This window comes from Pinus tabuliformis, chromosome 2_1 (assembly GCF_031772625.1).
Source record: "Pinus tabuliformis cultivar Carrire ecotype Pingquan chromosome 2_1, CPIR1, whole genome shotgun sequence".
In the NCBI taxonomy this organism is placed as follows: Eukaryota; Viridiplantae; Streptophyta; class Pinopsida; order Pinales; family Pinaceae; genus Pinus; species Pinus tabuliformis.
The window spans coordinates 860,358,245-860,372,261 of NC_142299.1; the positions used below are offsets into that span (position 1 = coordinate 860,358,245).

General features: G+C 37.7%; 1 protein-coding gene across 2 annotated transcripts in view; it reads right to left on the minus strand.

The window, feature by feature from the left end:
* Positions 1-4,246: 4,246 nt before the first annotated feature.
* The window catches only part of LOC149203395 (coiled-coil domain-containing protein SCD2-like), a 405,302-nt gene continuing 395,531 nt past the window's right edge, over positions 4,247-14,017 (minus strand). The window contains exons 17-19 of one of the 2 annotated variants that reach the window (XR_016253953.1): positions 4,900-5,035; positions 4,736-4,803; positions 4,247-4,534 (exon numbers count right to left, since the gene is read on the minus strand). Coding sequence is in view for 1 of the 2 variants with exons in the window: in XM_089403421.1 (XP_089259547.1) it covers positions 4,905-5,035 (131 nt within the window). In the remaining variant the exon portion in view is untranslated. Of the gene's footprint in view, positions 4,804-4,899; positions 5,036-14,017 lie in introns of both variants that reach the window. The other variant, XM_089403421.1, reaches the window with a different exon arrangement.

A 14,017-nucleotide genomic window follows, 5' to 3' on the forward strand; every position in this document is an offset into this window, starting at 1 on the left:
AAAATTCACAACCTTAAAAGTAAGATGCATGCCCTCTCTAGATTTGAAATGTTCATATTATTCCTTATAACTTCAAAATACATATATATTTGTAATTCTAAAATAAGGTAAGTGAAAGAAAAAAAAATATCATTTTTAAAGTAAGGCTAAAATTCATAGTTGCAGTTGTAACATAAATACCTTAAAATGAGACCTTTTCAATCTTCATTAGGGATCTAGCTTGTTGAAATGTAACTAGTGTCGATCTTCATAAATTTTTTACTTGATGTAATTATTGATGTACTTGTCAAAAGAAAAGAATAGAAAATTTATTTGTAAAAAGAAAAAATATTTTATTGAAATGAGTTTCTTACCCATCATGTTGTGGTCCTAGGTCAAAGCACGCATTGAGTGCTCTAGGGGTCTTGTTGTCAAGTCAAAAATTCGATGTCATTATGGACTAGCCCTTGAAGGGCCCATGTAACAGAGAAGAAAAACTATTATTGTAATTTATGGAGGCTAGAAGCCTCCAAGAGATCTGTTGGTCAGCCCTCTTCATGTCGCTCTAAGGAGGCCTAATTCGCTCTCATGGAAGCCTATAAAAGAAGACATGCTCTCTCATTTACACACTTTCAAGAAGCTACAACTTTGGTCCTATCAAGGAAGATAAGGTGCTCTGATCCAGTGAAGAAGAGAAAGAAGCAAATTTTTGAGGCTAGCGAAGGAGGAAAAGAAGTTGATTTTCGTCTCTATTTGCTCACAGTGCGAGATGGTTGGAGGACCTAGGGTTTCCTCATTACAAATTTTGCAGTTATTATTTGGGGTTTGGTTGGCTCATCTCTTGGAAGGTTTGGTCTTGGGTCAAGGTCAAGGTCATGGAAGTCTTCATTGATATTCTATAATCAAAGAATTTTGTGGATTTCCCTCTCTAGGAGAGGTTTTGGCCCTAGCTAGCAGCCTACATCTGGTGTTCTTATGTTTGCATCGTGATCTTATTGGCATTTGTCTTGATGATGAACATAACTAAATAATGATGATAATGTCCTAATATAAATCACAAGAAAATGTTAAGGATGAAAGAGAAATCAAGTTAATAAATACTCTAACCCTCTGCCCTATATTTCTCAACATAGCTTTCTATTTTAATAAATATTTTACATGCATGTTTTTCAAGTAATTCCAAATCCATAATTGGTTTTAAATATCACTAGAAATGTCTTGGAAGTCTTCATTGATATTCTATAATCAAAGAATTTTGTGGGTTTCCCTCTCTAGGAGAGGTTTTGGCCCTAGCTAGCAGCCTACATCTAGTGTTCTTATGTTTGCATTGTGATCTTATTGGCATTTTTCTTGATGATGAACATAACTAAATAATGATGATAATGTCCTAATATAAATCACAAGAAAATGTTAAGGATTAAATATTTTACATGCATGTTTTTCAAGTAATTCCAAATCCATAATTTTTTCTAAATATCACTTGAAATGTTTAAAAAAAAAACAAGTGTTGTGCCTTGTTAATTTTGTTTTTTTCCTTTCAGATAACAAAGCGAAAATCTATTGAACTCTATCACTATGCAATGTCCTTGTAATAAAAAATGGAAATACACTACGCACTCATAATATCAATAAATATCAAGAGAAACATATTGGAGACACCAATAAGCCTAGGGTTTGGAATGCACCTATAATACCTTATACATAGAGAAATATATATCCATTAAGAATGAGAAAATATTCAAACAAGTTACCATAGAGGACCCATTACGCTCTTATTTAACTTATGAGGCCTTATCCAACACAAGTGGCCATGTACAAAATACGAAAGAACTAAATCATTATAGATTCTTGTACTTCCATTGAAAATAATACATGCATGTACAAAAAAGGTTATGTCTATGTACACTTCATTAACTCAATGCAACTAAACATATCCTTCGCATATTCAACTCAAAGGTGGAAACAACTAACATGTATCCTCTATACAGGAGATATTCTACACCCACAAATGCATGAGTGAACTCAATATAGTTGTTCTTGAGTGAGAAAGAGAGTAGCAGAGTTAAGACAATCAATGAAGGTCCAAAGGATGATATAGCTAAATTCAACAAAATTTATATTAAGTTGAACACTAAATTTAATAATAAGTTTAATCTAATAAGTTTAATCTAGTTAATGCAAGGGCCAATATGGTTGCTTTAATCCAACGAGTAATCAAAGCAAAGCCTTAATTGAGAGAATTCATAAGCCATGTCATTGTATTGTAAAACAATTCCATGAAAGTTAGTCTCAACAACCTCATATTCCCGAAGGTAGTCTTAAAGTTTTTGAAAGATCATGTGTTTTACTAGTGTTGAGGAAATGAATGACAGAAGGGTTACAAATTATTTTGGTCATTGAACAACACTGTTAGAAGATCGTTGTGAAATCTTCTACATTTGTGGAATATTTTCTCATTCTTAATTCAAGAACAGAGTTTTCACTGAAATATCTTTTGCAAACATAAACTGTCAATATTATCAAACATATTAAATGAAACATTTACTTTTGTTGGTGTTGCATATAAAACATATTAAATGAAACCTTCACTTTTGTTGCATATAAAACATAAATTCTAATGATCAATGTTCATTTGTAAGATTTCTTACATGAATAACATAAACTTTAACGGAATTATTTTTATTTTTTTAACAAAACATAAATTCTTTTTTATTTTCTCATCATTAAACTATTTCTAATTCTCATCGGAAAAAAATCCAAAAAAATTGGATCATATTTATTTTCATCAATACATTTCTTTCATGATACATTAACACATTTTATTCTTTCTATCATATGCAATCGCACATTTTAATTTTATTCTTTCCATCATATGCACTTTTTTAGTAGCTCTTGAATATTGGTTATTGAAATTAAAGTGATTTTGAATTCATGTTATAAAAGCCAGATATCAACGTATGTTTTTTCAATTGTGGTTGTTTGCACAATACTCGCTGAGTTATGTCAGTTTTTTTTGTCATTTCTTCATGATTCCAGTTTTTTAAATTAAAAAATTAGATGTGGAAAAAATTGAAATTCATGCAAACCATAAACAACTTATATAAAGTACACTAAGACATTCAGGATCACATTCTCAAGCTTAAACATTTGAAAACTCTCAAATCTCTTTTCAACTTATATCAAGATCTTTTGTAAGATTCGAGAACCACATATTGATATATATATGATAAATATCGGCTCATTTTAAAATGAACTTGCATCGCCCACTGTGTAAATAGGACTTTCCGAAGAAGGTGAAATTTCTGATTTCAAGCTTTCGGTGATCCATCTTGTTTTCGAGATTGTTTATCTGAATTAATCACGTAATTTCAAGCTTCTGTGATCCATCTTGTTATCCATCTTGTTTTCGAGATTGTTTCTCTGAATTAATCACATCATCAGTATTTCTTTGTCCTTTTAGCCAACCAGGGTATATATATTGATCCCAGAGTTTTAGTGGCTGACAACTGAAGAACACGAACTTGCAACAAAAGAGTTTCCTCTGCCTCCCAAAACTTCTCGTTTAGACTGCGTTGAACTCCTATTGACATAATCGTTGAGGTAATCCAACAGGTTTAATTGGAAAGTTGAAAATATAAGCGGACCGAAAAAAGAACGCGTTTAATTGGAAAGTTGAAAATATAAGTGGCCCCAGAAAAAACGCATGAAAAATGATTAATTAACCTACTTCAACTTGCCAAATCTAGCAAAACATTTTGCCATTTGTAAGAAGATTGAAACTTTATAAAGCGGAATGCTGTGAAAGATTCAATGGCTAGGTTTGATAGAGATTCTATTTTGCTGCCTTGACTTTGAATGTTGGGTTTTTCACTTATGCTTGCCTCCATAACCAGAAGCCACTGTGACATTATTTACTTATACCCGCATAACACGCAGGCAATGCAACAATAAACCAGCTGGGTCCTCTCTATGACTATTTAATAGACAACTCTTCAATTATAACACATGAAAGAGCATTCTTTAAACGCGAAGTTTTTGTATATAAACAAACAATAAAATATCAAATGATTGCCAATGGGGAATTGGTTCACTGGTTAAGTCAACAGAGGATTAGGCCGTTTACCAAGATTCCATTACTGTTGTGCTCTGTTCCACCCACATAACACGGCTTTCAAAAGGAAACGAGCCTATTTCTTTAAGCATGTCCAAGATAAAGAAAAAGTCATTAATCTATCCACCCCTCCCAAAACATTTGGAAAACACAAACTGGAACACACAAGGATGAGGTTCCAAAACCTAACGGTAGAGAAAATGAAAACAAATTTCTGATCTAAACGAACAAATATACTGAAAATGTTCTAATCAGTTGTAATAAGCCAGTTAACTCAAAATACTCCGTTCTATGCGAAAATAACGATTATATTAATTTACCTTTCAGTTATACATTTTTTTCAGAAAGTCATACCCATACAACCTCTTATCTGCCAGAAACACGCATGCTTCAAATTTACAGCTGGATTTCATCTCAGAAAATTTTTCTTACATGCTCTTGGCCCTGTGAGGAGAAAACCAGGAATTCTCAACAAATCAACGAAAATCGTAAGTGTGCTTAAAATTAATTTTTCTTTGATTTTGAAATTAGCAAGCCCAACAATGCTTAACTGCAATACCCCCCAGTCAGCTAAAAGTAATTGACTGCAGCTCGTATTTTATTTTACATAATTACCCAAACATATCAGGAGCAGATTTGTGTAACCTGAAATTGGAACTAACTGATAAATTACTGATTCAACCCAAAAAAATTTGAAGTTTTCGCCTTGGAATCTGCAAAAATACACCAGCAGTTCAATTATATAACAAGATTGCAGCAATGGATACTGAAAAATGTATTTTCAAACTATGGTTACATAATGCCCATACCATGATCATGTAGCAGCCGCTTCTGCCTCTGCATTGTTCTTCTGATTATTAACTTCAAGTTCAATTTCCTTCCGAGATGCTTCCCACAATTGATCTTCTATCCCGAGCTTCCGAAGCTCTACAAGGCCTCGTTCAACTGGATAACAGTAGACAATTTTAGCCACTGAGAGAAAGGCAAGGCAAACGCAAATTAAGGCAAATAAATTGACTACACGTTTTAAATGGGCCCCTAACAAAATAATAAAATAAGAGAGAAATTTTTAAGTAAAACAAAAAAGGAAAATACTTTTTTTAATTGTGTTTTTGACTTGTTCCCTTGTAGGGTTACTCAAATGTCAAGTGTAGACATCTGTTGGATGCAGAATTAATTTCCACATCCAACGAATATCCACTCTGCATACTTTTGAATAGACCCACATGGAAAATAATTGAAAATAAATGAAAAAATGTGTTTCATTTCCACATTAACAAGTATTCACTCTGCATATTTCCGAGTAGACCCACATCGAAACACGTTTTTTCCATCTATTTTCAATTTTTTTCAATGTGAGTCTACTCGGAAGTACGCAAAGTGGGTACTCGTTAATGTGGAAATGAAACACGTTTTTTCATTTATTTTCAATCTTTTCAATGTGGGTCTATCGAAAGTATAGAGAGTGGGTACTAGTTGGATGTGGAAATTAACTGTGCATCCAACGGGTGTCTACACTTGACATTTAAGTAAACCCACAAAGAGACAAGCCAAAAATACAATTAAAAAGTAGTTTTCTTTTTTTCTCTCCAAAATACTCCCTTAGGCATTGATTTTTAGGGCTAGATTGTTCTTTGTTGTAGATAATTGCATTTATGAATTTTTAATCAACTTCACATTACATTTTTCATTATAACATTCACCTCATACTAGATTATCATTAGCAATTATGTAGAGAGACAAAAAACATCAACAATGCAGCAAACAATAAGGAACAATAGAAGAAAAACATGCACAATAGCAACACCAAGATAGGTCAGAGACAGGCAAAACCCCACAAGGGGGAAAACCCAACCAAATTCTTCTTCTATTAAATATTCATCGATTGTTCAACTAAGGTACAAAGTACAATACATCAATCGTATTGGACCATCTAGGGCCAATCCTGGATCATACTAGATCTTCATGATATGCAATTTCCAAATCATTATTACAAGAACATATATATAATTGTCATGAGTCACTGTTATCATCTCAATGTCCAGTGTCACTATCACAAATCACTTCACTATCATAAGATCACATCACATCATTGTCATAGGAGCACTGTCATACATCACACCACTATCATCATATCACTATCATAGGAGCACTGTCATAAATCACATCATTGTCATCATATCAATATCATAGGAGCATTGCCATATATCGCATCACTGTCATGAAGTCATTGTCATAAGGTCACTATCATAGAGGCATTGTTACAACTGTCATGTATCATTATCACATCCATACTGTCATGGGGCCATACAAGCACTCCTAGCATATATAATAAGTATCACTAATATAATTCATTGTCATAAGAGTCACTACACAAATCTCACTTTTATTCATCACTGTCACATACAATATGAACAACACTGACATGAAGATCAAGGTCATAGTCATCATAGAAGCATAGTCATACATTTATGTCACAAACTTACTACGATACAACACTGATAACTTGGGCGCATAAACCCTTGCTAATATAGACTGTAATGATCTCTCAATACACATTAGGAGGGCCTCATAAGCATCATATCTTGTAGCCCTTCACAAGAGACTTAACTAGCCCTCAAAACTGTATGCTAGCTGCCAAATAAGACTGTTCATCTTGGACCATCTACAAAACAAAGAAGACAAATGCATACCTTTGATGGACAACATGATATTGTCCTTCATTACACTTCAACCTATGCACTAATTCCTAAAAATCTTGGTCCTAGTTAGGGCATTCTTTAGTTGTTGAACAAGTCACATTACCACTCCACAACACACACAAAGTAGGCCGCATTTGATGCCATACTAGGCCGCAAAAGTTGCCCTACTTAGGCCTTAGAGGTTACCCTATTTAGGCCACAGATGTTTCCCTATACAAGCTGTAGAAGGTGCCCTATACAGGTCGCAAAAGGTGCCCTATACAAGTCGCAAAAGGTGCCCTACATAGGCTACACAAGGGAGTCATTATAGGTCGTAGAGATGCACGAACTTCCACAGAAGATTTCGTTGTGGAGACACATGAACTTCCATAAATTAAGCCACAGAGACACATGAACTTCCACAGAAGATTACGCCGCAGAGACACATGAATTGTCACAAAAAGACTGAGTTCAAATGGACGAGGATAGGTCCCCTTTTATAGTTGTTTCCGCATATGAATAGTCGTGTCTCTTGGGCAGGCCGACTTGACTCTTTGATGAGGCCGACTTGAAGAGGGGCTTCTTAATTTTTAATAATATTCAAATAAACTTCACCACATGTTTTAGTGACTGCTAAACCAGACAAATTTGTCATGTCATATAATAATAATAGGAGTGACAAACACATTAATAATAATATCTTCTTTTGACCAATTTGAATTCTTCTTTAACCAATACAAATTCTTTTGGGGGCACGATGGGCTCCTCTTGGGGTATTAGGGTTTCTATGGGAAATTTGTCCCATAGTTGTCCAAATTTCAACATTGGGGATGACATCATCATCTTAAATTGTTAATTTTAGGTATGTTCTATGCTGATAGCAAATTTACTTCAATATTAGCTCAACATCAATTCCAGATTAGCAATCACATTTAGCATGATAGTAAAATGCAGATAGAACATAAACATAAATCGCAGAAGACAAGCCAAGACAAGAGGACATAAGATGTGGTGCTAGCCAAGGACAAACCCCAATGTGGGGAAACCCTTGATCAATTCCTCTTATATGTTCTTCAATAGTTCAGCGGAGAGAAAGAGATAGTATGAATACATCAAAAGTCAACATTTTGACTTGTCATAATAAGAGCAGAGATCTTCTCTAAGAAAATGACACATGAAGTAGCCGATCCGAACACGGGTGATTCCATCACCTTGTTGTACCTATCACTGTGCTGCACCATGATGCACCATCATACCATGTCCATCATCACTGTGTTGCACCATGATGCACCATCACGAGTTGCACCTCATCATGTTGTACCCAACATGCTGCTCTTCATCATCATGTTGCACTATGCATTATTGTGTTGCACCACTGTCACTGTGCACTATGTTGCACCTATTCACTGTTGTACCCATCACTATGCACTACGCTGCACCAATGACTGTTGTACCCATCACTGTACACTATGTTGCACCCATCATACACATGTTGCATCCTTCATGCTGCACTTCAATACATTCATGTTGTTGTACCCTATTACTATGGTGTCCCATCATATCATGTTGTTGCACCCTATCACTATACTGTCAATGCTACAAGACCCTTCTTACGGGATAGATAGACAGCAGCTAGGGCAGCTCTGTAGCTGCGGATTAGGGCAACCTTAGGACAACGTATATGGAGCTCTCTTGACAGCATTTAGAACCTGTCTTTTTAGGCCTCCTTTATACAGTCATTAGCCCTCTTATTCTCTATGGTTAGGGCATGATATGACCCTCCTAAATCAACGTCTAGATGCTTGTAATAGACCTACGTTTTTACCCACTCCTTGTTGTGTTTCCATGACCGTATTTAGAGAAACGTTAGAGTTGTGTCTCCTTCATGACTAGGGCTTTTCCTCACTGCGAATAGGGGTCTCTTTGAGAACAGCGTTAGGACATATAAGGACAGCATCTTAGTGTCTACGTTATGCCTTTCCTTACTGTGATTCCAAGGCTACATAAAGTCTTTCGAACATCGTTGAAGGTTCTCCATCATGACTGCCATTAGGGGTTGTTGTAGGATCTTCAAGAGGATTGTTTCTCCTCCATGTCTAGGGCTTCTTCTAGACTATAATATAGAGCTCTTAGGCTTCTTCCATGGCTGTGTTAGGCTTCTCTATTAGGGCAGCGTAGATGCTTCTCCATGATTTTCCATAAACTGTGTTAGGACTTTCATATTAGGGCAGCGTATATTCTTAGTGACTCTTCCTTCCACTAAGACCCAAACGAGTGGAGAGGAAGAGATCACAAGAGAAATGAATGTGTGTCTCAAATGACTTGCAAACCTCTTCTATTTATAGTGCAATGTTGAGGATGAGTGGGGCCAATTTGGTTGCTGGCCGGCCTTGACGAATTGTCCCATAACACAAATAAATTCATATCTCCATGAATACATGTCGGAATCAGATGATCTTTAGATCAATCCTACACCTCTCAACGAGAGGAATCCAAGAAAAATATCAACTGCCATGAATAAGTAGACCCACATGGAGTTTGGTCCTAGTTGCCAATTTTAACACTCCCTCAACTAGGGAGAACTCCATCAGCTAATCCATCTGCCAGACTGTACTATCTCTGCCATCAGTGCCCTGCATTGCTCTGCTCTACTCTGCTGAACTATGAAGAAGAAGAAGAAGAAGAAGAAGAAGAAGTGATCGAGAATGTATCGTACCATCCTCTACTAACTTTAAGCCAGTCCCATATAACAGATTGTCTCATACCACTCTTACTAACCCGAATTCAGTCCCAATGAAAAGAGTGTGTCATACCACTCTTACTGATCTGAAATCAGTTCCAAATAAAGAGAGTGTATCATACCACTCTTACTGATCCGAAATCAGTTCCAAAAGAGAGTGAGTTATATCACTCTTACCGACCCAAAGTCAGTTCCAATTGATCCCAGATCAATATCATCCTAGCATAGGGAGTACGGTAGTAACACAATGCGTCCATCAGTACCAATGTTGCACGAAGCGGGAGCGAAGCGGAAGCGGGAGCGCGGAAGCGTCATTTTCCAAAAATCTAGGAAGCGAAGCGTCCGCGGAAGCGTCTGCTATATATATATATATATATATATATATATATATTTATATTTTTTTGCATTTATACTCAAAACAAACATCCCAAATACCAAATTAATTGTAGAAGACATGAAAACATGCATATTTTTGCATAAATCAAGATAGATATGGCATCCATGATTCCATTGTAGTTACTAGTACGTACAACAATCATCCATATTCTAGCTATTACAAACATACATCAAATTTTTAAGCATATTATAAAACATAAAACATTTAAGCATATTATAAAACATAAAACATAGAGCATATTATGATTTATCTAGCAAGTGAGCAACTGTCAACATTTGTCATGTCCAAAATTCAAATAATAATGTTTACAAAATATGTCACTTGGTCACCGCCAAGCCAAAAAGGTTCAAAATTCAAATTCAGAAGTCTACAAGTCTAATGAGTAATCTATGACAAAAAGTAGTAGATTGTGAATATATCTACTAATCTCTCCTCCTTCCACCACGAATAGAACGTGGTGGCGGGCCACGTGGTGGCAATGAAGAAGATGGTGCCTGTGGAAGTCGTGGCACTGAAACTGATGAAGAAGAACCCCCTGCTGTTGGTGTTGAACCATGGAACCTAGGAACCAAGGGACCAGATGGGGGTGGGGGTGGTGGCATATCAACACGGTCATCATCATCCTAGAATCGCTCAAAAAATTCATGCAAAAAAAAAAACACTAGTTAACAAAAAAATTAAAAACATGAATAATTGAATTAGAGAAATGCTTTATAAGGGAAAATTGGAAAATTCATACCACAATGGACATACCTGGAAAAGAGCATCCTCTAATTGCTCTAGTCGCAACACTCCATCCTCCAAATTGGGCTCCTCTGGATTCTTGTCCCAAATCAACAAGTCTTTATTAGACTTTGCATCTTCACAGTAATGGGACAACAATCGCAAGTTGTAATGAACATAAACCAAGCTCTCTGCCCGGTCTAAACTCAACCTGTTCCTTTTAACACTGTGGATGAAAGAATAAGAGCTCCAACACCTCTCTGCAAAAGAAGTGTTCACCACCTGTGATAGCACCCGCAATGCCAAACTCTGTAGAAGTGGAGTACCCCCTCCATGCATGTTCCACCACTCAAGAGCAGAAAAAGTCTCTCGATCTTTAATTGCATGCATGCTCCCAAATGGACCAGTGTTGAGCGTATAGTTGCTCACCTGTCTCCGTACCAATGCAGCCTCCTCCTCATCAGGGATTAATTTACTCAATGCAGCCATATATTTTTTGTGAACCTCTTGATCTTGGTGTGGTTTTCTCCTGCTTCCTCCCCCAGGTGCTGGTGTTGAAAGCCATGATGGATGATAGTATTTAGGTGTCAAAACATATGCTAATGCATGCAATGGAATATTTAGCATTTCCCATCGGTTTTGCACCTCTACACGAATATAATTGTACAAGGTGGTATCTCTAGGCTCAACAATGTCTTTAATCTGCCCCAACATGCTATCCATTTGCTCATACACCTCCCCAATTACTGGTCGATCTGAATCTGCAAACTTGATCATGTAATAAATTGGTTTGGTGAATTGCAAAATATATTTAACCTGTGACCAAAAGTAACTGTCAAGAACAGTGTCCTTGACTGCATTAGCACCATCTGTGTCAGTGTTAATTTCATCCCATGTTTCAGCACACACCAGATTAGTTAAAGCTTGTCTCACCTTCACTAGCCGCCTAAAGGTGAGGTAATAACTAGCAAATCTTGTCTTTGCAATTTTAAGCAATTGCAACTTGGAGTAAGTGCCATAGAAGTAGTTTACCCTTGTATGCCCTGTGATGAATTTAATGAGCTGCTTCCCTTTCCTGTAAACCTCAGCAATCCACCCACAATCTTTGTGTTTCACAATATCATGCATCAAAAGGTTCAATGTGTGAACCAGGCACCCAGACCAAAAGATGTGTGGATGAGTACGCTCAATAATTTTTCCTGCTGCCTTACAATTTGCTGCATTATCTGTGATCACTTGAACCACATTATTCGGACCAACATCTTTGATTGATTTCAATAGGAGATCTGCAATGTTTTGTGCAGTTGCACTGATGGAGGAGGAGTCATGACATGCAATAAATACTGCACCACTAGAAGAAACACCAAGAACATTTATCAAATGTTGGTTTCTAATATTTGTCCACCCATCTGATACAATGGATACCCCAGAATCCACCCACTCATTTGTAAAACGTGTCAAAGCTCTTTGAACCTTAGCTTTTTCTCTTTCTAATAACACTGTTCTAGCTTTCTCATAGTTGGGGGCCTTGTATCCTTTTGGGGCTTCATTGATGGCCTTTACCATGTCATGCCAATAGGGAGAGCGAAGCACATTGAAAGGTACACCGCAAGCACAAAGAAAACGGACTATCTTTCCATCCACATCATCCCTCCCAGCAACATTAAGGAAATCCCCTATTGTTCTTCTACCTCCAGAGGTTGCAGAAGTACCATGAGGAGATGAGCAACTACCAAATTTAGAGGTTGCACTTGATTCAGAATGAGTTTTTGGTTTCTTGTTTTTTTGTTGTGCAGCCATCTCTATTTGGATGTATTTTCTTCTTTCTTCAGTTGAAATGTTTGGGCAAATTTGTACCCCCACAGAACCCTTTTTTTCATCACTGTCCAGCACCCCACAAAGATGCCTCCTCAGACGGGTATATGAACCACAATATGGTTTTCCTCCATGACAACCATGAGGGCACACAAATTTGTAAGATCCACCACCCTTTCCCCCATCAAGTTTGGTCACATAGTTCCACAAGGGTGTTGATGTAGCTTTCCCATCTTGTGTTTCAGTGTCCCCTTCAAGTTCATCCCCTTCCTCTTCAAACCCTTCCTCCTCATCATACATTGGGTCACTACTATTAGGACCATCACCAATGTCCTCTTCTGTTTCTTCCCTTCTATTCTTCACCCTTGCCATCATTAAAACCAAGAGTGGAATGATACATAGAAGCCAAAAGAACACCATCTTGGAATATGGATATAGGTGGTGGACAACCTGTAAATAAAGGAGCAAGTAGAAACAATGGGAAAGAGTAGGAGAGGGAGGAGAAAAATAGAAATTTTTTTTCAAAAAAACAAGGGAGTTTGGGGTTTGAACTTACCTCTTTAGCTCTTGTAGATGAAGTCCTCCAAGCTCTTGCTCCAAGCTCCTCCTCCTTCTCCTAGCTCCTCCTTCTTCACTCCTCCAAGCTCTCCTCTCTTCTCCTCTCCTTTCCTCTCTTCTCTTCTCCTCTCCTCTCTTCTCTTCTCCAACTCTCATAAACTCAAAGTGAGAAAATGAGGAATGAATGGGGGCTTTATTCTTTTCATTCCTCACCCTAAACTCACCCTAACCCACCCCCTCAATGCTAACTTAAGTTAACTTTAAAAAAAAATTAAAAAAAATGATGTATTTTTCCCTTGCCCGCGCGGTTTTGGAGGAAGCGCTCCGAAGCGCTGCGTGAAGCGCACGCTTCCGGGCCCGAAGCGTGGCGCTTCGGAGGCCCGAAGCGCCATCCGAAGCGCGCTTCGGGGCCCACGCTTCCTAAAATCCAGGAAGCGCTTTAAAAAATCCGAATCGCGCTTCGCAGTTTTTGGAATCGCGCTTCCGGAACGCTTCCGTACGGAGCGCGATTCCGGCCTAGGATCCGGGGGGGGCGCTTCCTGCAACGTTGATCAGTACTACTATGGTCCCTAACCTCATTTCCTTGTTCATTGGCCAGATGAGAGGTACTTCCCATGAGTCCCAAACTGCACGGGTAGGATGTCTCGACAAGAGGACTAGCCACTCATCCCGCGTACATGTCACTAGGGGTATCCCAAGGGAAGGATAAACTCACCCTATACACAACAAATCACTAGGGGAAGGTTGAACCACTCACTCTATGACTGTGTCTCAACAAGAGAAGGATGAACCACTCATCTTGCCTACATAGCAAGCCACTAGGGGAAGGCTCAACCACTCACCCTATGGTTGCTCGTCGCTCCAAGATGTACCCCCAAGCCCCCGGAGCTCCCAGAACTCAATGTCCATATCATACAGGACCCTTAGGAGAGAGTCTCTCCACGACTCCTAGTCGTTCTCGGAAAGTCATAATTTTGACCTTTCCCAAGGGCTTTGACAAAATGTCGGCGACT